A 23,702-nucleotide genomic window follows, 5' to 3' on the forward strand; every position below is an offset into this window, starting at 1 on the left:
ACCACTTCAATTCTTGTCTCTTTGATCCTGTGAAATAGTCTTTTCTTATATTGTCAATGAGTTTTGCTTCAATCTGACATGTTAAGTAGAACATGAATTCCTACTCACAAAAGGATTATGGTCTTAATCCATTTTAACATGTGATTAACTAATCTATTTGTCTAATAAAACACCCCAATTAAATTAATCCAGTGATAAAATACAATTGTTAGGTTGTAATTGTCAACATACATGATCACTGCACTCTCTGCATAAAGAAGCTGTTCTTGCTGAACATATCTTTGCTCAACATATCTTCCCTTATAAATATAATATGGTCAATACCAATTTAATATATCTCCTCTACAAAATGTTTCTACATGTCGGGAGATCGTGCTACTTAACAATATCAGTATCAAGAAAAATGTCAATCCTCTGAATCTGCAGTTTCACCAGTTTCTCATGTAAAGTTGCGATGTCAACTTCTGTACAAGATTTCATTCATCAGCGGGTAACTCTGCATATTTTACAGACATATTTAGCATTACAGCTCTGTAATCACAGAAGTCCCGAAGCATCGGACACAGCAAGAACAAACAAGTTTACTCTTCGCTGAAAATAACGCAGATCTTCTACTATAAACTGCTGCTCAAATGTCTGCAATTTTACCCTGACCTAATAAAAACTGTTTCAAGCAAGTGTAAATATGCAAAATTAGATGAGATCGTTGAAGATTTTGTTCTCTGTTTCAAAGAATTCAAGGGCTCATATTTTAAACAAATTGACTTTAATACAAAGCATTTGTTCTCAGTACTTGCGAAATGTACAATTATTGATTTGATGTTCCTGCTTAAACCTACTGATTATTACTAATCACATTGACTTTCTTCTATTGCATTGGTAATGATACTACATCGTGGGTATGCATTATACAATTTGGTCATATAAAATTGTAGTACCAACCCCGTGCAGAATCAAGTGATCTGTATATAAGGGAAACCTCTGCCTTGGCAAAACCATTCCAAACTAGGCAGCTGAAAGTGACATTGAGTTGCCTAAAATGGCAAACCTTAAGGCAATTTTACTAAGTTTGGCCTTCATGGTCAGTATCATATCTACTGTTGTAACAGCAGACGATTATGGAATGTTTCTTCGGAAATCATCACCACCTCCGCCCAAGTACGAGAGACCTCCTTATTACAAAACACCTCCACCACCTTACGTCTACAAGTCATCTCCACCACCTCCATCTCCCTATATTTACAAACCCCCACCGCCATTCTATGTATATAAATCTCCTCCTCCACCCTCCTCACCACCTCCCTTCCCTCCCTCACCACCAATTAAATCTCCACCTCCGCCTTTCATCTACGGTTCTCCACCACCACCACCACCGTCTCCATTGATTCCTCCACCATCCCCTCATGTATATTCACCACCTCCACCACTATCATCTCCCCCACCTCCATTGACATCACCACCACCTCCATTATCTTCACCACCTCCACCAACATTTTCCCCACCCCCTCCTCCACTATCATCTCCACCACCTCCACTATACTCACCGCCGCCACCAACATTTCCACCACCTCCTCCTCTATCATCTCCCCCACCTCCACTAACATCACCACCTCCACCAACAATTTTCCCACCCCCTCCTCCACTATCATCTCCGCCACCTCCATCATACTCACTGCCGCCACCAACATTTTCACCACCACCTCCTCCTCTATCATCTCTCCCGCCTCCACCAACATTTTCACCACCCCCTCCTCTATTATCTCCCCCGCCTCCACCAACAATTTCCCCACCCCCTCCTCCACTATCATCTCCGCCACCTCCATCATACTCACCGCCGCCACCAACATTTTCACCACCACCTCCTCCACTATCATCTCCCCCACCTCCTTTATCATCACCACCACCTCCAACACCACAGTCACCTCCCCCTCCATCATTTTCACCACCGCCCCCTCTTTCGTCACCTCCACCCCCGTTATCTTCACCACCTCCGCCAGCATTCTCCCCACCCCCTCCTCCACTATCATCTCCACCACCTCCGATAACATCACCACCTCCACCGACAATTTCCCCACCCCCTCCTCCACTATTATCTCCGCCACCTCCATCATATTCGCCGCCTCCACCAACATATTCCCCACCCCCTCCTCCTCTATCATCTCCCACACCTCCATTAACATCACCGCCTCCACTAATACTTTCCCCACCCCCTCCTCCACTATCATATCCGCCACCTCCATCATACTCACCACCACCGCCAACATTTTCACCACCACCCCCTCCACTATCATCTCCCCCACCTCCATTATCATCACCACCACCTCCAACACCACAGTCACCACCCCCTCCATCATTTTCACCACCGCCCCCTCTTTCGTCACCTCCACCCCCATTATCTTCACCCCCTCCGCCCGCATCTTCCCCGCCCCCTCCACTATTATCTCCACCACCTCCGCCGACATTTTCCCAACCCCCTCCTGCACTATCATCTCCACCACCTCCATCATACTCACCGCCGCCACCAACATATTCACCACCACCTCCTCCTCTATCATCTCCCCCACCTCCATTAACATCACCGCCTCCACCAATATTTTCCCCACCCCCTCCCCCGCTATCATATCCACCACCTCCATCATACTCACCACCGCCGCCAACATTCTCACCACCACCCCCTCCACTATCATCTCCCCCACCTCCATTATCATCACCACCACCTCCAACACCACAGTCACCACCCCCTCCATCATTTTCACCACCGCCCCCTCTTTCATCACCTCCACCCCCGTTGACTTCACCACCTCCGCCAGCATTTTCCCCACCCCCTCCTCCACTATTATCTCCACCACCTCCATTATACTCACCACCCCCGCCGACATTTTCCCCACCCCCTCCTGCACTATCATCTCCACCACCTCCATCATACTCATCACCGCCACCTCCTCCTCTATCATCTCCCCCACCTCCATTAACATCACCGCCTCCACCAACATTTTCCCCACCCCCTCCTCCACTATCATCTCCACCACCACCGCCAACATTTTCACCACCACCTCCTCCACTATCATCTCCCCCACCTCCATTATCATCACCACCACCTCCAACACCACAGTCTCCACCCCCTCCATCAATTTCACCACCACCCCCTCTTTCGTCACCTCCACCTCCGCCAATATTTTTCCCACCCCCTCCTCCACTATCATCTCCACCACCTCCATTATACTCTCCACCGCCACCAGCATTTTCACCACCACCCCCTTCACTAGTTTCACCACCGCCTCCTGTGTATACATCACCACCACATCCCGTATATTCACCACCACCACCGCCGCCTCAACTCTCAACTCCACCTCCACATCCAATTCCTCCACCGCCTGCACCTTATTACTACATCTCCCCACCACCTCCTTCATCACTCTCTTCGCCACCCCCAACCTATTATAACAAGTCCCCATCACCTCCTCCGCCTCGTTACTACTAAAAGCCACCAACCCCCATCTCACAGACACCACACCACCCACCCCTATTTCACATACGCCACCACCCTTCCGCTATAAGTAACCTTCAACTGCTTAATTATTCTTATTCCTCACTCTGTTCACAACATAGCTCTGGATGGATACAAAGCAAAAGATGACAGATTTGGATCTAGCTTGCTTCCCGCCATTACAATTTTATGTTATTTAAATTGCTCTTTCCATTTTTGTGTTGTTTTTATTGTAATGTTTCGAATTGATACCTGATTAATTAATTATGGTGACCATATTCTAGACCCTGTTACAACTAATGTTCCACTTCAGTAAATCATATTGCCCGCAATATAAGAAAATGTTCAGTGGCTGGTATGATGGTGATGCATAAATTATCTTAAGACTGCCAAATTTCAATATGAGTAGTTGTACCTACTAAACTTGAGACTAGTAGAATTATAAAACATCCCAAGAATCCTCACAAAAGAAAATGAAATTTGATCACCTTCAGGTCACATTTTAGTGACTACAATTCGACCCAAACATTCCATATCTTCAAATTATTAACAGCAATCTCAGTCCAGCAATATCATATACATTACTAGGCTAATATGCCATCTTCTGTGATATAACCTCAATCAAACTTATTTATATTTTTGTGAGCAACAAATTAACACCATAGCTCAGTGAGATAAGTAGATGCTTAGTTTTTCCTCTGAAACCATATGAACCTCGGTACTGATTCCTCATTTACCAGATAGGCATTTGTCGTACAGCTGTTACACTTCACCAATGTTCTACCATTGGAATATCTACACATCTACTTGCTTTAGACACTAGAAACAAATTTAAACATTTTATTTTATTATAGACTGGCAAAATAGATCTGGAACATTTTTAGACTTTTTAGGCAACTGTACATGAATGCAGTATTGAATACAGTCATACACTTAGCTTGGGACGAAAATCACTGGCAGCAAATGGATTTGTAAACTCATCTGCACAAGCCATTCGTATTCTTTCTGGAGTCGCAGGATTATCAAGAGGGAACCACCCAGTGTGTCCGGCGTCAGCTCTTGCAGCTATAATCGCATCTTTGATGGCGAAAAATACAGCTGAAGCAAGAAAGAATGGAGGTTCACCTACTGCTTTAGAGGAGTGGATGGCCTTGACATTAGGAGCATCCTGTCATTTTACATGGAAATAATAAGCAAGAGAAATCTCTGGCATAGTAGTCTAGGGCATTAGTCCCTCTTATCTTTAAGACAAGAGGTAGAAAACAAAAAACAAAATGATTCAGGTGCATTTTATGAAACAGAAACAGACCAATTGGCATTATTAGTAAAATTGCACACAAGTATGACGCATTATTGTTCGAAAAACAGCTTCAATATGTATATCATGTCTTAGAGTAGTTTTCGCAAGCACTGGCCCACAAAACATAAACTGGAGAAGGGGTTTAGGGAGACAAGGGTGCTGAACGTGTTGATGAAGTCTCCATAAGACGAGAGAATTCTCATATTCTAAGCCTTAGCAGAGAGAACTACTAATAGACACTTCCACTACAGTGCTGAAATTCTGCATGTCGACATGAGTGAGCTTTTGACCTAGTCCTAGGCCAAAACAATTTTGCACCCATAACTTCACAGGTACCATGTGAATACATTTTTGGACCAGTTAGTCAGTTACTACTATAGTTTGCATATTACCTTTTTAAGAGATTAAATCAGGTTTATACCTGAATCCTGATATATAATTTTAAAAAGATTTCGCGATATAGATTACTGAGTAGTATGTCTGCAGCACATAATCATATGGCGTCAACAAAAAATATGCTACTGAATCTGACTTTTGTGACGACTTATACCAACTGTAAACATACAAAGTAACATATGGAACTAGTATATACTTTTGCTTTAACTATAACATCAAGGCAGAGATGTAACTCACTCATTATTATATTGCATACTATGCATGGATAATTAATACAGATTCTATGAGTATCGGAACATAAAAAAGTTGTACACTGTTACAAAATAAGTGACTGCAGTTTACTTTTGCAAAGCCAAGTTTACATTTTTAATTTTAACTTTACAACTAATGTAAATGATTTCCAATACTCTGTTGTCTGGATTAATTCAAATGGAACAGAATCAGATTAGAATCTAAGCATGTCAGAACTTAAGTTTAAAAGGTGGTGCTGAGGAAAATCTATGCTATACTATTACAACTGGAATAGGGTATAATTTGTAGTTTGGTTATCCCTTTTAACAACAAGCATTAGATCTTAAAACAACTTGATGAGAACCGTGATATCCAACAAAAATGAATATTTTATATTATAAATTCAATATACCACCAAAGTTTAAAATTTCAATTCCCATAACAACATATTAAAATTAAATAATTTAACTATACGATGACTTAATTTATACTTTCCTATTTAACCTCATAATTTCATTAACTTTATATATAGTTATATAAGCACAATTAAAAAATATATAAAATACTAAAGGAAGCCCATGCAATGCATGGGTTGTAAGCTAGTATGGAGTAATATTAGAGAAAGAATATTTACCTTCAAAAGTGAAACCTTGAAATTAAAAGGTAGATCATTAATAGATGGGATTTTATAGCTACCAGGCCCACTTGTGAACAAGCGGCCAGGTGAGACCCATTTATGAGCTGCATCCCCCCATTTTAACTCTTCCAAAGCTACCCATCCTAGACCCTGTATAAATGCTCCTTCAATCTGTTTCCAAATCAAAATCATAAGATAACGTAGATCAATTATTCTCTCTGGCACAATGTAACTTGAGCCATAAAATAATATTTAGATTAAACTTCAGAGTGATATTAAATTAGATGAGAGATGCCCAGTTTTGTAGGATGGAGTATGCAATAAAAAATACCATATTAGATAAATCATATACCATTGTTAATCAGCAATAAATCAGATACTCATATTATTATATAACAAGTTACTGAACTGAGCAGATAAGTACTTGATCCAATTTTGAAAAAAAAAAAAATTAGTGAATTACTTTTGGACGGGTAAATATAAGTGCATGTGTTCCCCTCTCATTGTGTGTGCACACGACATTGTTATTACAATATCTTGCAGTTGGAAAAAGGCCTTTTTGCCAGGCTATCCACCCATATCGATGTAATGATGTTCTCTTTCTTTATCAATCGCAACAGAAATTCATTTCTCTCTCATGCATATAATTACCCATTTGATAGTCAATTCTTACAATTTGGCAATATATTCCTTAGGTTGATCCATGTGAGATACCCATACACCCCGCAACTAAGGGTGAGAACAAGCTGATAAGCAACACTGTTATGCTCCATCCTTGTGCCAGCTTAGTTTAGTCTTACTTATTATTTAGCTTTAGCACACTTGAGAAAACAAAGAAATTGGTACCTGAGCTGGTTCCAGTTTGGTTACTATTTCAATTCAACCCTTCGCTGGAGCCTAGAGGCTACAACATCCCTTTATTTTACCTTTCCCTTCTCTCTTCTCATGATCCATATATGGTAATACATTATAGAAATATTTATGAAAGTGACTGCCCACCAAAGTTTCAGTATACTAGAAATACTTTTACAAAGGGGAAGTTGTGGAATCTATGGCCCCAAAAGATTTGGTCATGTTTGAATAAGATAATTGAATAACATAAGTTGCGATAAAACAGAATTGATGCAATCACAATGGTGCAGAAGAGAACCTGTCCGACATCGAGAGCTGGATTTATGGAGAACCCAAGATCCAAGCAAACATCTGCAGTCCTGGTGTGAAAATCTCCGGTCAATGTGTCGATTTCTACCTCAGCAAAAGCAGCTCCATATGTGAAGTAGCTGAATGGCTTCCCGTTGCCAATTTTCCAATCAAAGCCAATATCAGGTGTAATGTAGAATCCATGGGCTGACAAATCTATTCTCTCCATGTGACAAACATTTGCCAACTGGTGCAGAGGAAGACACACTTTAATATCAATATAAACATGAAGATATAGTGTCCATTGTCACTTTGCTAGATATTTCTCACTTTGGTATACCACAGTTCACATATGCATATACAAATTACTAGTTTCCATTATTTATAAATGGGTAAGGCTCAAATGAGAACTAGCATTTTATGTACATTTTATTTATGTGTTCTGTAAATATTTTTGCACCATTTTTTTCTTTAATTACATAAAATATTCTCATGATTATTTTTTTGTTTACATAACACATCAATTTCTATTGAATATTGTCATGATTTTTATAGAACACCAATTATAGAACATCTATATTCTTTACTGAACATGTCTTTAAATATTTTTTTTCATACTTCTTTTTAAATGGACGCTTTTTTCAGTATTGTGTTTTATTTACAGCACATGCATTTTGGATAATAGATACTATGAACTTACAAATAAGAAGTGTTCTCCACCAAATTAGAGTATAAAACTTAATGTAGGTCCTTAAATCTAATCAAGTCACTACACACAATTAAAATACACCCTCTCACACATGATCTCACTTAATCCCCTTTGTTACCCCTAACCACTGGGCTATCCAATCGTGCTCCATTGGTTTCTATTTTAGTTTCTATCTAGTAGTTTCTACTGAAGCAAGACTATATATATATCACTTGAGTGGAGAAGAGAGAATTCCTGTTGAGTAACAATGTAACATGAGTTAATATTTTGTTAGTGATATAATTTATTAACAAAACGTTCACATGCAACAAACAAATATTACAAATTATTAATTTTAGGAGCCTATCATAACATCACAATTTGAAGGCAGCTCATCCCAAGATATGGTAGAGATATATACCTCAGGAAAAGAACAGATATTATGTTTTAAAGCAATCGGTTGCATCCTTGCTTTTAGTTGCTCGCATGCATCTAACACTGCAGCTCCGTACATATCAGAACTAGCTGAAGCTGCTGTAGGTGAGGCGTTGGGAACCTGAGTTGTCGACACATATAAATCAGAAGATTTTGAGGTAGTTGTCTAATACACTTTCTACATGATTGTAATATTAGCAATTTGAAACACCAAACTAATGTGGCTACATGGAAATACTTGTTATCATATGTATTACAAAATGAAGTATATACTGCTAGCTATCTAAGTAAACTAAAACATATAAGACACGGACACGAAGAATAGTAGCAGTAAGAATTCTTCAGGTAGTGAAACAAAGTACATAGTGCAAAACAAGTTAGGCAACTAAAACATAAGAATCATAGATATATATACATGGGGGGGGTGGGGGGGGGGGGGGGGGGGGATGATTGTCTTAAAAGCTTCCGCGACAGAACAGATTTTACAAGAATTTTATTAGAACAGATCACGAGTCCAGAGTGACTAATTTGTCATGTACAATATTAGTTTTAGTTTGAAAATCATGTTAGCTAAGGTGATTTAGTTTAATGATTATGTTGTAATATATTGAATAACTGTAATAGTAACATCTTATATGATAGATTCTGCTTATTCTTGAATAGAGGTAATAGCACATCTTATATGACAGATTCTGCTTATCTTCAATGTGTCATAAATATTAAATTCCTTGTCATTTCTCTGGCCTCATAGGTCCTTATCACTAACAATTTGGTACACTAATTTTTCACCATATTTGTCTCGCTAAAATAGTCATACCAACCATTTTTTTGTGCTCGTTAATCGTTATCCTCTCACACAAACTATTAATAGCATCGATCTGCAACAGACAAATTCCTAGTGTTCACACAATGTCATTGACACCTAAGTGGGCAACACTGCAAAGTATCATCACCAACAGAAGATTCTGTTTTGGCTTTAAATTACTTCACAAGTTAAAGGATTCATCATAACTTTCAAAAAGTTGGGTTATAATTCTTTATATACTGCAATTGTATATACAAGTACAACAAAGAAAAAATCCCTACCAAAATGGATGCATACCTTGTCGGTACTTGTTTCTGATATGAATACAGAACTGAGAGGAATATTGAAGCAAGAGGCAGCAATTTGAGCAACTTTTGTGTGCAAACCTTGCCCCATTTCGACACCCCCATGGGTAACTAAAACAGTTCCATCTGTGTAAATCTGAACAAGAGCGCCCGCCTGCAGCCAAAGGGAAGAAACAAATATTGCTTGGACAGTAGACACTTCAAATGTACGTACGCAAATTAAAAAATAAACTGATTTCTTTCTCTGTGCCAATAGAGTACTGTTAATGGGCAACAAGATTGAGCTCAGGGGTGACCATGGAGGATAAAGTAAATTAATTATTTAGTGTCAGACACTATATAAGACAGGATATATGTTTACAGCTCTCCTAACTATCTGAACATCAGTGTAATCACAATATTACAGTCGAATTTGGCCTTGCAAAATCCAAATAAACAGTGTGAAACCACCGAGAACATATACTGAAACCATTCTAAATTAAAATCTGGGTAGTGAAGCACAAAATTCTCTATTGATAGTTAAAACATAAAATAACCTGATTCATGAACTTGGTAGTAAATGAGATCCCAAACTTTGTCGGAACCATAGCGATTCCACGTTTCTTCCACCTGTTCTGCAGATTAAACTGTTCCACATTCTCCCTGGCACTTGAATAGGCAGATGATGTTTTCAATTCATTCCATAATCTCTCTAGAGTACAATGTTCGATTTTCTGCCCAAAATGCAATACTGATCCCTCACTAATAAAATTAATTTCCTGAAATTGTGACATTTAAAAAATATTAAAAAACCATGCATGCCTAGAATAGACATAACAATAGTTATAATTACCTGATTATCAAAAGAAACTGACTTACCCTTATAACTTCTGGACTTCTTTGAACTTCCATTGCAATTCTTTGTATCCAGTTTTCGGTAATTAGCATGCCTTGAGGACCACCAAAACCTCGGAAGGCAGTGTTGCTAGGAAAATTTGTAAAACAAACTCTTCCTTTGACCCTGACATTTGGTATCTCATAAACATTATCCGAATGAAACATAGCACGCTCGAGTATAGCAAGAGAAAGGTCAAGTGAATTTCCGGCATTGTTGAAAATTTCAAGATCCAGTGCAAGCACCTTCCCGTCATTTGTAAACCCAACCTGATCATATAAATTTTTTGGGTGGTTAAAAGTCATACAAACCTTTCCTAGAATCTTTCAAAAGAAAAAGAAAACTTATTTGCAGAACACGTTTCAGCAACAATGCTACTTTGCTAAATCAACATTAACAACCTTTCAAGAGATTTATCACATGGTAATTGAAGAGGACATAGTGAATGTAAGATTTTAGGACAGAAAATAATTTACTATGAAGCAGATGGAAGAATTTTCTTTTTTCTCTTCTTAAATTTCCTGAGAATTTACATAGAAAAATGATAAAGAATTTTTGGACGTTTTGATCAGGTTAACAAGGTACTTATGTTCCACCATTCTGGTATCCTATATTCCAATAGATACAACACTCTTGTCAAATTTATTCATTTAAAATATAAGAAAAGAGTACCTTGTAATTTCCCAGAAAGCTATGCCGCTGCCCAGTAGTCATCATATCTATGTCCCTGTCTAAAGTGAGTTTCACAGGGCGCTTAAGCAGATAAGATGGAACAGCTGCCACGGCAGCAAGGAAACCTGACCTTGTCTCCTTCCCACCAAATCCACCACCAATTCTTTTGGTCTTGCATACCACTTTGGACATTGGAAGCCCAAGAACATGAGAAACATACTTTTGGTGCTTTTGAGGGGCCTGAACACGAAGAGTAGGATACTCATAGTTTGATGAGTAATGAACACATGGGGAAGTACAAACTCATAACATCAAATTTAGAACTTGAATAATTCGAATGTAAACTCTAATTTTGGTAATAGACCTCGACCATTCAAAAGTGTATTAAACCAATAATTTTCAACAAAGAAGACCTCAAGATATAGGTGAAGGGGGCTTTTATTGGAGATAACTATCCAAACAAAGTAGAAAAGAATGTCCGATAAATATCAGAACTGAAAAGGACAAATAATTTAATGAGAATAAGAAACTGATGATTTAACAATATGTGAAGCAGAAAAGATCTGCCAAGAAAGTTCACATGTAACATTAAGGACGTAACATGAGATCTGTACGATTTTAAGTGATCCAGTAGATTGTCTCAATTCACTGATGTGAGAAATTATCTCACTCAATTTGCATGAACCTATATCGAAAATTAATTCTCAAACCATAATTTTTGACTTGAAATCAAATGTTTTCAGTTATCTAACATAGATCAGTCATATTTACATGTGTGACATGTCAATATTATCTAAGACCTGCAATGTTAAATAAAAACCATTCAAGTGTTGCGCAAATTAAAAATTTGGTATGATGTGAACTTCTGTTGCACAAAGCTTGACCAGAAAAGAAGTAGGCTTTTTTAATATATAATTTAAAGCAAACAAAACATACTTGAGTTGATGAGATCATGTGGACTTCATTGCCACCATCGATTGTCCATACCAAGCTGCTATTTGGCTCCAAGTAGAAGTGCTCTTGACCGCCAATCTGGACCTGCCCTTCAATTACCCTGTCACATTCACCAGATTGGAAACAGAGTTCTACATCCCCTTTGGTCAATGTTCTTTCCGTGTTCGGATGAAAGCTTTTATTTTTAACAGCATCAGCTATTGATAAAATTGCTGGCAAGTCTTCATATTTAACGCGAACTTTTCCAGCAGCGTTTCTTGCATTTTGGTGTGTATCGGCTACAACAACTCCTATTGCCTGGAAAATATATATTAATATTATGAGCTAAAGTGTATGTTGATGTAGGGGAAACAAATTATAGGAAGAAAAGAAGTATTTACAATCAGCATCCCTGCAAAAATAGTAATTCGAAACTTTATTTACAATTTCGGGAGAATTTGGTAACACGCCACGCGATGTGAGGAGATAGTTCCTCATTTATGAAGCTCCGCCACTAAAACTTCTTATTTAAGATGAATCATCTATTACAGAGAATGAAATCTATACCTGACCAACACAGGTGACAATATCTGTAGCAAAAAGCTCCTCATCTGCAATAACTGGCCCAATCATCTTATCTCCAGGTATATCCTTAGCAAAAAATATACCTTCGACTCCTGGTGAACTCTTGGCTTCTGAATCATCTATAGAAAGGATACGAGCATGAGGTTTCTCACTCAATACCATAGCAGCATGTAAACTGTTGGGCGGCATCGGTGCATCATCTGTGTACTCAGCCTCTCCAGTCACCTGGAAATATATATGTATGGTCATTAGACACAAGGGTATGTTTTGAAAATAATCAACAAAGTTTAGGCACATGTGACATAACAAACACCTAATATTATGAACCCTGATATATGATTCAAATTTAAGTTACTAAGAACTTTTCAGATAAAACCATGAAGGGGCTTCGCAGAAGGCAGACCCGAATTAGTGATTTTTACTGCCATATGTTGTCATTAAATAAGCTTTATTTTTAATTTTTTGAGTAAATAGAGTAATAGTGACTTAAGATTAATAGAGGGCATAACAAAACATGTTAAAACTTAAAACATAGATATGAAAAGATCAAAACATTTCAGGCAGCTGTATTTTGAAATTCTTATCTCTGTCCTGAAGAACTCGGTCATAATTATATCCCTCATATACCAGAAACCTTACCTCTTAACCAAAAAAATCAAAAGTCATATCCTAATATGAAGAGGCCAAATTAAATTAAGTAATTAAAAAGACAGAAGATAAATCCAAATGAACAAGATGCATTACAGAACATATTCACTTACTGGCTACAGCCTACAAGAAATGGATCAAAACAGAAATTCAACACATTGGCATAACTACTGTTCTGTCTAAAATAAAAAGCAAGGACTATGTAAATACAATGATCTTACTTGTAGTCTGGCTGATAGATGAATCTCAGGAGATCCCACAGAGTTCCCGTGTTTTCTAATCTCGAAGTTCTGACTTCCTATGACGCTTGGCCGATGAAACGATTGCACAGCGGATAAGTAAGATGATGGCATGCGTTCCATGAATGATTTCTGTCCTTCCATTTGATATGAGATCCACATGAAGAATTTAAAAAAGAAGCTCGAGGTCAAAGATTTTCGGAACTCAACCATACCTCCAGGTGCATCTTCCTTAATTACAATATCTTGTTCCAAAACCTTAAGAGCACCCAGCAGACACTCTCTATTCCAACTCTTTCCAATAAGGAAATCTTTAGTTCTTGATGCAGAAAGAGAGAGAGCAGCAACGCCACCATAGACGATTGATGCATCTGAAACAATCCACTGCTGATCCTTTTCCTCGAGGAAAACACGCATCGCAGAATTTACAATTGCAATATCATCATCTCTCCGATGAGCTTGCTTAAATTCTTTAACAAGTTCAAATGGCCGAGTCCAAGGCAAGAATACTGAGAGTAGAATCTCACCAGTGGTCAAATCCACCTTACGATAGCTCAGGAAGAATTTTTCTGCCAGTGTTGTTCTAATGTTTCCTTTGCAGTCAATTATTCGGAACGTTGCTCCTGCAGCCATCCAGAGAGGGTTTAAGTCTGATATTGGGCTTGCAGTACAGATATTTCCACCAACTGAAGCAACATTTCTAATCTGTTTCCCTGCAAACCATTTTATCTGTTCAATGAATGCCCTACAAGCAGAAGTTTCATGAGAAGCACGTTCTTTAGTAACCTTCTGAAGAATCTCGAGAAATTCAGAGAGTCTAACAGAAGAGCCAATCTCCAATCCATTTTCAGTCACATTTACTAAATTAAGTTCTGGTACATGTGTAACAGATATCAGAACAGGGTAATGGATTCTCTTTAGCCTCATCTCGATTCCCACCTCAGTGTTACCTACAACTAATTTTGCATCAGGATATCTTGATCGTAAGTCTAGAACATGTGACAGTCTTGAAGGTCGGTACCACTTCAGCCCTCCAAATCCTCTCATACTTAAGTAGCTCAATTTCCGCAACAACAACTCGGGAGGGAATATGAGCTCTTTATTGGTGTATGCACTTCCACTAATCTCACTGTAAGAAACAGCTTTATAATAATTGTTCCCCTCACAACTTTGTTTACTGGTTTCTTCAGTGCTTGCATCTTTTGGGCCACAGGAACATGGCTTACCAGTTCCAGGACATATGAATTCACCCACTTTAGTCACTTGAGATCCTTCGGTGTATAACAAATCATCTGTTTTGGAGAAGACTCGAAATGCATCCACAATTGGTCTGTAACCTGTGCATCGACACAAATTTCCAGCTAGACTTTCTTCAATTTGTTCTTCAGTCGGAGGTGTTCGACTTGATCTTAATAATGCATACAAGGACATGACAAAACCAGGAGTACAGAATCCACATTGTGATCCGTGAGAACGTGCTAATGATTCCTACAGAATTTCAGGTAACACATTTTAGTAGTCTGGAGAAAAATTGTGTATAATCAATTTCATAATTACTAGCATAATTTTACAGAGTAAAACATGATTTCAAAATATATTAACATCCATTCAGTTCCCTTCTTAATACTACAATCAAATCATTCATGTGGCCATGAATTTTTTTCACGTAAAAAATCGAGCAAAACATTTGGATTCAATAGTTCATTCCATCTGCTAACAACATCACACCAGACGGACACAGGTATTCACCGCAGCCAGTACCACCCCAAATAATGTCAAGGCATATAATCTTGACATAAAAACATCATTTTTCCCAATAATAGATACCATGTATTCGAGTTTCTAAAGGTCAAAAATCTCTCTTCTTTTTTTGAATGTTCACCATTTACAAGTGTTCTTTCACCCGATTAAATCAAGTACATATTGCTACAAAGTCAGTGTTCAAATGTTTCCAGTGCATCCAAAGATACTATTAACTCGTATGAAGAAATTCCAAATTATTTGTTTCTTAATGAAATTTAAATGTACTAAAAGACTTTGGCCACTCAACACGCTGAAGATTTTTCTCAGTTGAATTGTTGATGAGTAGTAAACAAGGAAAAATGGATATACGAAACAAGTCACCATGTCTGTCTGCAAATGGTTAAAGTAATATGTCAATGGTCACTGAACAAGTTTAAAACCTTGAGACAATTAAATATGTACACTTCATATTGACAATTAAAGAAATAGCTTTCTGGAGTATGGTTTGCTTACATTAGGCCTCACTGGGATATTGACTTACAGCTAACCTCAGATTCTAAAACTAAAATATAATTCATATTTTAAAATTGCAGACCCATTATAAATTATAAGAACATGGTACAAGAAAATTTTTATATAAAATATATACTTTTATACCTGAACTGGATGCAATCCATGTCTTCCACTCCCAACTCCTTCCACCGTAATTACATGCATACCTTCTACTGTATAGAGAGGAGTGAGGCAAGCATTGACCGCATGGTGCCTAGAAAATAAAGTTACACTAAGAAAGCCATGCTTATCTAGAAATTGGTATACAGAAGTAGTGAAATGGTCGGCTGAAGTAAGATGCACATTTCAGAGAGCCACCACAAACTGGTAGCTGGTAGGATTGACATTATATGTGTACTTCAAATAATAGGGCAAGACATGTTGACAAATATAAGCAAATATAAGTAGTGAAGGGTAAAACTATTAAATATCATACAACGAAACATGTACCAGCATAATACATGATTCCTACATAAACATATATTGCCAGTGGTAACCACAGATATCCACAAGTTGACTGGCTCACAAGCAAGATCACATAAGCACATCTAAATTTCTCATCCCTGTCACTGATGAAAGACAGTATGATTAGGAACAATAATGTATCAACATAGCACCAACCTGTACAGAGGGTATACATTGATTTTTTTTATTTTTTTTTTGCTATGGTCCAGTTAAGAAATTTATGTACTCACGCACACATGCCTCCATCAAGGCTTAAAACCTCAACCTCTTATTACCAAGAGGAGGGAGCTATCCACTATCTAAGCCTTGTCAATGAGTAAATATTAGTTACTGCTTCTTTCAGTCTCCAGGTGACAAGTAATATGGAGAACCGATATTTCAAAAATGTGAACAAATAGTCTCACACACTTTACGTTAAAGTCGTCAATTAAAACGTTTACATTTATTCACATAACAAAGGACACAACTGCATTTGCCTTCTTCCTCCGTACAGAAGAATGGTAATTAACAGATTTCTTACCTCGTAGCAAAAGGAGTACTGAATAACCAGATCAAAGTAATTTTTTAATTATATAACTCATACATAACTTAGTCCTTCAACAAAAATTTGGAAGCAAAATCAACAATGACACATTACAAATATTATTGTTGGTTACAGAGAAGAACAAGTAATCAAATTAGTTCATTCGGAGTAGTGAATGAGGTTAATATAGTCATAATTTGGTATCATGAAAGGGTATTTACCACTACAATTATGCCTTCCCTAAAAGTGTGCAGAGGGTAGTAGATGGGAAACTTAACTAGCAGTCCGGTCTGCAAAAAAGTGAAGGTGGCTTTTATAATTTAGGGGTAAGTTTATTTATACAAAATCCACTCGGAATGCTCAAGGCATGCTTAATTAGTTGCATGTAAACTGAAGCTAATAAATTATAAAGTGGTTTTGACAATAATAAAATGAGAGTTTTTGGGTTACAGTAGAAATTTTAATAGAGTATAGTGACTAGGACGTTTTCACTTCCAGATGCCATTAACTGTATACACTATTAGTACATGATCTTCTCAAGAGGTTACAGGAATAAAAATATCCCAACTACGGTAAAATTATGGACTAGAAGCAGATAAGGCTTCTGGTTTATGATGTTTGTAGATGCAGTTATAGTATCAAGAAAATACACATACCGACACCTCTTCAAATTTTCGTTGAAATAAGAAACCATCACAGTGCATGCCCCACAACCGCCTTCACCACAACCTAGCTTTGTTCCTGTCAGACCTACATCTAAATCATACAAACGAGATAATTAAGTTAGACCTTTAACAAGAAAATATACTGTGATATGCGGAACAATAAGAAACAACTTAATATTAAATACAACAAACAGATAAATGAAACAGACATCCAAGAACAGAAGCCGCACTTTTGAAATTTAATGAAGAAATTTTGAACAAGCAAAGGGCTTCTCTTTTACACTTTAGACATGGGATATCCCACTTTATGTTAACAACCACACTCAAGCATTAAGATTAAATTACAATAAGAATCCAAAACAACGTAAAATTGTGTTTGGAACATGAAATTCATTTAAAATTGGATTGCCATTTTAAGTTTTCATTTTCATGCTTAAGTTTAATTACATTGGAATTTAATCAAATCCAAATTCATTTGATCATCCAAACATGTGATTTCTTCAAGTCCAGAATTCGAATGAATTCCAAGTTCCCAAAAATCCATAGGCAAAATTATTGTCTTTAAATATCACTACATGGAGACTCTATACTTGTAAGAAGAAGTAAGAATTCACATGAATTGTGCTTCAGTAATTTTACAGCAATTACATACTTATATACCATCAAGAGCACAAAACAAATACCATTAAACCGATACAAAAATACCAAAAACATAGCTCCACTCAAGTAAATATTTCAAAGTACATGATCTCCTCATAAAGAACCAAATAGTACGGTATCAATAGTCCCTCGAAATATATAACACTGTCACTATCAATCATATGCCTCCTTCGATAATTCCCTCGAAATATGTACTTATTCTCTATCCTAACTCCCTCCAGTTCAAAGTTATTGGTAAAAAAACAAGAACCTCGAAACGTCAATTCCCAAGAGTTCACCCTCTAAAATACTTAACTCAAAACTGTCCACCACTAAAGGCACTTGTACTTCCTTACGCTCATCTAAATCAAGAAACACAGTATAATCACCTAAAGATCATTTCACTGATTCAAGAATTCCATCATAACACACACAAACCAAAACTAATATACTCATACAAAAACCAAAAAAACTTATACAATATTCATATTCCTTCATATAAAAGATGAGAATCCAGTATCTTCAAGACTTCAACCCACAAAAAATACATAAACATATTTATTTATTTTTTAAAATAAAAGGGTTGTTACCTCTAAGATACTCAAGTAAAGTCAAGTGAGCTAGCCCATCTGGGAGAACTCTACGAACCCCATTAACATACAAGATCGCTTCGTTTGATTGTTCAACTTCTTCTTCGTTCTTCAGTGATCCCATCTCTCTCTCTTTCTCTCTCTCTGTGTAAATATTTTTTTCTATATTTATAAGCACACGCGAGCAGAAGAGTAATAATGTTGATTTTTAGTCTTTGGACCAGTTTGTTTTGTCTTGCATTATTCAGTTCAACATGTAACGCTAATCTAGTCTAGGTTATGTAATAAGATAAGGCGAAGATATGATAAATGAGCATTTTATGTAGTAATATTTTATAGAGATGGGATAACTTTAGCTCTCAAAATATGTAATTTCGATAAGTATATAAATATTTTTATATATGTAATATATTTTTTTTTAATATGAAGTCATGTATTTACATGAATTTAGGAGTGCTTCTCGATTAACAAGAATGATATATATATTTCCATTTATCACATCGTGTTTAGAAATTAAGGGGTACTTAACTGAGATTTTGAAAAAATTTGAAAAATGTATCAAAATTTTAGGACATTCAACTATGATATTAATTTATACTACAAAATCTAACAATATTCAATCAGTATCTAAAATTAAAATAAAAAAATCGATATTTTATTTGAGATTATTTAAAATCCTTTCGAATCGAAATTGATATTTAAAAAAATATGAAACTCCAACGAAGTATTAAGATTTTAAAGTATTATATTTAGTTATAGAGTAACTACATCAATCGTACGACATTTTATCTAAAATCTTCATAAATTTAAAATATAATTGAGTAAATCAAATTAAACCGGACCGAAGGCATAGGTTTAATCTATAAATATGGGTAAGAAGTATAATTACGCAAGCAAAGTACTTGAAAGAGGCGGTCACCGTCATAGATGTGATGACAACTATATTACATGAATCTTATCGTCTCCTTCGTTTTGTTACTGTTTCGTTATATTTGGTTCTTTACTATACTTCCTAGAAAAGGAAAATTTTAAACTTATCAGCTAAAAAGCTTTGTTCCAAAAATATAGGGATGTTTAATTCGGTGGGTATAAATTTTGTTAACATAATAATAAAATATTTTTTTTAAATGGTTTTTTATATTTTTAAAATCAAATTTCAAAAACTAAAATAAGTCACTAAAAATTTATTCGGGTGTTTGGGTGCAAAGAAGAAGCGCTTTTTCAGCCGAAGAAGTCATTTCCATATTCTTAGTTGCGTTTGGACAAATAAACAGCGGAACTTATTTAGAGTTTATAAGCGGAAGTTGGAAAGCCAGGTTTTATAGTTTTTCTTTTCCTCCTTTGTGCTTACATGGCATACTGGCATACTGGAGAGGACTTGATGCTTACATGAAAATTTATAATATATACTATTGTAATATTATTTTTTAAAATATATATTTATGACTAAAATTTTATAATAATAAATTTTGCTTTAGACTAAGTTGATTTTTATTTTGAATAGTATTAATTTATAGATTCAAATTATAAACAATCAACTAAACGATAAATTATAGGTAAAATTATCCAAACACATAAAAAATTTATAAGCGCCACGACACTTTAATAACTTATAAGTCGTGACTCACTTATCACTTATAATCTATTTCTTCACTTTAAGCAATAAGTAACTTTTTTTAAGTTAAGCCAAACGGCCCCTATGATTTTCAACTTTTTATATTCCAACTTATAAGTCGGAAATTGACTTATAAACTTTACACAAACAATACGAATAGGCAAGGTTGTAAAATGATTCAGATGAAAACGAATACCGCTCAATCAAGTATCGGATCATATTATTTTTACATTGTTCAGATTTAAGTCCGGGATCATTAAATTTTTTTTTTTTTTTTGACAATGAGAATGAATCTCAACGAAAAGATTCGGCAATTCACCGTGATAATTCTTTCATTCAAGAAAACTTATCATTTAACCATTGGACATGCAAGATGGCCGGGGAAATTTAGACAATCCTATCCTATATTATAATAGTTGAGTCTACCACACTCCAGTTAACCAATAAGAAAAGAGGGATTATTTTAGGACCAATAAGAAATTAATCCTAAAATTTAGACCAATCAAATTATAACACTCGTTAATTAACTTGAGCTTCAACCATGGTTAGTGGTAACAAGTTAAGAAATTGATCCTAAAATTTAGACCAATCAAATTATAACACTCTTTTAGTTAATTAACTTGAGCTTCAACCATGATTAGTGGTTAAATTTTATTTTTTTAATAATAAAAGACCAACCTAAAATTTAGACCACTTAAAATTTAGACCAATCAAATTATAATATTCTTTCTATTATTTATCTAAAATTTCAATCATAATTAATATTTAAATTATACCAGTGAGACGATATTATAAAGGGAAAATAGATTTTTTTGCCACCCAACTTATTATTTGTTTAGAAACCTACCACTGAACTATAATTTTTTTCTTTTTTGCCACTAATGTTAGGTTCGGATTTATTTTTTGTCACTAACGTTAGGTTCGGATTTGATTATTAACACTGTGTTATTCTTTTTAGAGTTAATTGCATTTGGCACCCTTTTGATTTCAGCATGTTGCACATTGCACCTAATAGTTTTGGAATAAACACTATGCAGCCCCTTACTTTTAACCCGTAGACACTTTGCACCTTTTTCGTTATTTTCTGCCGTTACCGTTAACTTTTGAAGGGGTATTTTGGGAAATTTTATTATATTTAATTAAAATCAGACCTTTATTTAAATTTCCCGACCATCTAAACGATATTTTTCGGAAATTTATTTTTCGGTAGTCTGCAATATAATAGTGATCTGTGTCTATATCTTTATATGTAGTACTCCATATGTGTCCTAGGTAGTTTATCTTAGAGGACGAGAGTACGGATTTTCTTACTCAGAAAGGAAATCTCAAAATTAACTTATGGAACTATATTTATAAAAAGTGGGAACCTTAAAATACGTGACAAGTAGTGGTAAATAACTATAAAGTCAAGTGATACTATATATTTGTGAAGTCTTAAAATAATTCATAAAACTAAATTTTTTAGGTTCTTAAAATGCCTGTTAAACTCTCATACTTCAAGGTAAACTAGCTAAGGGACATATAGATAACTGTATATAATGTTATAGACACATATCATATCACCATAATATTGCAGACTACCACTATGTTTTTATAATGCTTAAAATATAACATATTGTTAATAATCAAATCAAAACATAACGTTAGTGACAAAAAAAAATCCAACGTTTTTTTAAGGAAAAAAAAAACCAACATTAAATTTTATACAGAAAAAATAAAATAAAATAATTTTTAAAATTTTTTGGAGTCTCAAAATGCGTGTCCAACTCTCGTCCTCCAAGGTAAACTACCTAGGACACTAAGATATAGACACATATCAGATCGCCATTATATTGCAGACTAACACTATATTTTAATAATACCAAAAAAAATAACATAGTGTTAATAATCAAATCCGAACCTAACGTTAGTGACAAAAAAAAGTCCGAACCTAACATTAGTGACAAAAAGGAAAAAAATTATAGTTCAGTGGTAGGTTTCTAAACAAATAATAAGTTGGATGACAAAAAAATCTATTTTCCCTATTATAAAACAAAGTAATTAAGCACACCAAAGACCGTTGGACCAATAAGAAATTGATCCTAAAATTTAGACCAATCAAATTATAACACTCCTTTAGTTAATTAACTTGAGCTTCAACCATGGTTAGTGGTAACAAGTTAAGAAATTGATCCTAAAATTTAGACCAATCAAATTATAACACTCTTTTAGTTAATTAACTTGAGTTTCAACCATGATTAGTGGTTAAATTTTAATTTTTAATAATAAAAGACCAACCTAAAATTTAGACCACTTAAAATTTAGACCAATCAAATTATAATATTCTTTCTATTATTTATCTAAAATTTCAATCATAATTAATATTTAAATTATACCAGTAAGACGATATTAATAAAACAAATTAATTAAGCACACCAAAGACCGTTCTACATGAACCCTGAGTCATGAAACTCCCTATAATAAACCAACTTACTCCCTATAATAAACCAACTTAACCTATTCCTCCACAGCTTCGTATTCAGGTGGCTCTACACAAGACAGAGAACAACTAAAAAGGTGGAATATAACAGAAAGACTAAAATTCCGATAACAGCAATTTTAAGACAAAATTTTCATTATATTGGTGGCTGAAAATAGATATAAAATTCAAATATATTCATTTTTTTAAAATTTTAATTATGTAAGTGAATTTTTATAAATTTATACTTTTACGACATGCTTTATTGAATTTAATAATTTATATTATTTCATAAACAAGTTAGGTGCCTCGAATTTTCTAAAATAATAATGACTGATATTACGGGATGCACATCTCCAATCCTAACGACCATAATCCAAAATTACCTAATTCAGTACGGGAAACTGAAAAAAGTTATGACCTCCCGCCCGCTCCAGTCCTCATTCTCTAACCTGCTCCCAAATCCTCATATATATTATAAAAAATTATATATAAATATTACATAATTGGTGAAAATATTATAATTTTATACGAGTCCACCCCTAAATTTTTATATGACTAATCGATATTTATAATTTTAGATCAATTTGATAGATCTTCTTTTAAATTAGGCGAATCTTCACACCCTACAAATTAGAACGAGTTTTTTAAATAAACATCAATCATTTTTATAAGTATAAATATATAATTATAATGAGAGAAATAATATAAAATCAAAACAAGTTAGCATTCAGAATGACCAGTTTTTAGAAATCTCACAGTGACTTTGTAGTTTAACATGACAAAATTTTCATTATATTAGTGGTTGAAAATAGATACAAAAATCAAATATATTTATCTTTTCAAATTCATAATATTTATTTTCCCATAAGTAAATTTTTACCAATCTATATTTTTACTGCATGCTCTACTGAGTTTAATAATTTATATTGATTCATAAACAAGTTAAGTGCATACAAATTTTCTAAAATATGTCTATAAAGACTAATCATGCAGATATAAACGAATTTATGCTTTCAAATTAAATAAATTATATATAATAATAATGACTGATATTAGGGGATGAATCCACCCGAT

The 23,702-nt window shown here is 35.2% G+C and overlaps 2 protein-coding genes across 2 annotated transcripts; one reads left to right on the forward strand and one right to left on the reverse strand.

Moving 5' to 3' along the window:
• The first annotated feature begins 956 nt into the window (after nucleotides 1-956).
• Nucleotides 957-3,700, forward strand: LOC108220826 (extensin-like). Its single transcript, XM_017394692.2, has one exon. It carries the CDS (start codon nucleotides 1,040-1,042, stop codon nucleotides 3,479-3,481), a length of 2,442 nt encoding a protein of 813 aa, XP_017250181.2. The 5' UTR covers nucleotides 957-1,039; the 3' UTR covers nucleotides 3,482-3,700.
• A 616-nt stretch (nucleotides 3,701-4,316) lies between these two features.
• LOC108226793 (xanthine dehydrogenase 1) lies at nucleotides 4,317-18,797 on the reverse strand. The gene is made up of 14 exons (XM_017401790.2): nucleotides 18,553-18,797; nucleotides 17,315-17,414; nucleotides 15,776-15,884; nucleotides 13,358-14,863; nucleotides 12,471-12,713; nucleotides 11,907-12,221; nucleotides 10,971-11,210; nucleotides 10,283-10,567; nucleotides 9,961-10,182; nucleotides 9,417-9,578; nucleotides 8,301-8,435; nucleotides 7,202-7,438; nucleotides 6,049-6,222; nucleotides 4,317-4,655 (listed from the first exon to the last, which is right to left on the reverse strand). Exons 1-14 carry the CDS (start codon nucleotides 18,674-18,676, stop codon nucleotides 4,413-4,415), a joined length of 4,095 nt encoding a protein of 1,364 aa, XP_017257279.1. The 5' UTR covers nucleotides 18,677-18,797; the 3' UTR covers nucleotides 4,317-4,412.
• Between the last annotated feature and the right edge of the window lie 4,905 nt (nucleotides 18,798-23,702).

Source organism: Daucus carota, chromosome 1 (genome assembly GCF_001625215.2).
Source record: "Daucus carota subsp. sativus chromosome 1, DH1 v3.0, whole genome shotgun sequence".
Lineage (NCBI taxonomy): Eukaryota > Viridiplantae > Streptophyta > Magnoliopsida > Apiales > Apiaceae > Daucus > Daucus carota.

Excerpts from the sequence above, each read along its gene's own strand:
- LOC108226793 (XM_017401790.2), bottom strand. The coding sequence starts at position 18,676 with ATGGGATCACTGAAGAACGAAGAAGAAGTTGAACAATCAAACGAAGCG. Across the intron at positions 11,211-11,906 it reads ACATGATCTCATCAACTCAA|GCCCCTCAAAAGCACCAAAA; the intron begins GTATGTTTTGTT and ends CTTCGTGTTCAG. Across the intron at positions 6,223-7,201 it reads CAGCTCTCGATGTCGGACAG|ATTGAAGGAGCATTTATACA; the intron begins GTTCTCTTCTGC and ends ATTTGGAAACAG.
- LOC108220826 (XM_017394692.2), top strand. The coding sequence starts at position 1,040 with ATGGCAAACCTTAAGGCAATTTTACTAAGTTTGGCCTTCATGGTCAGT.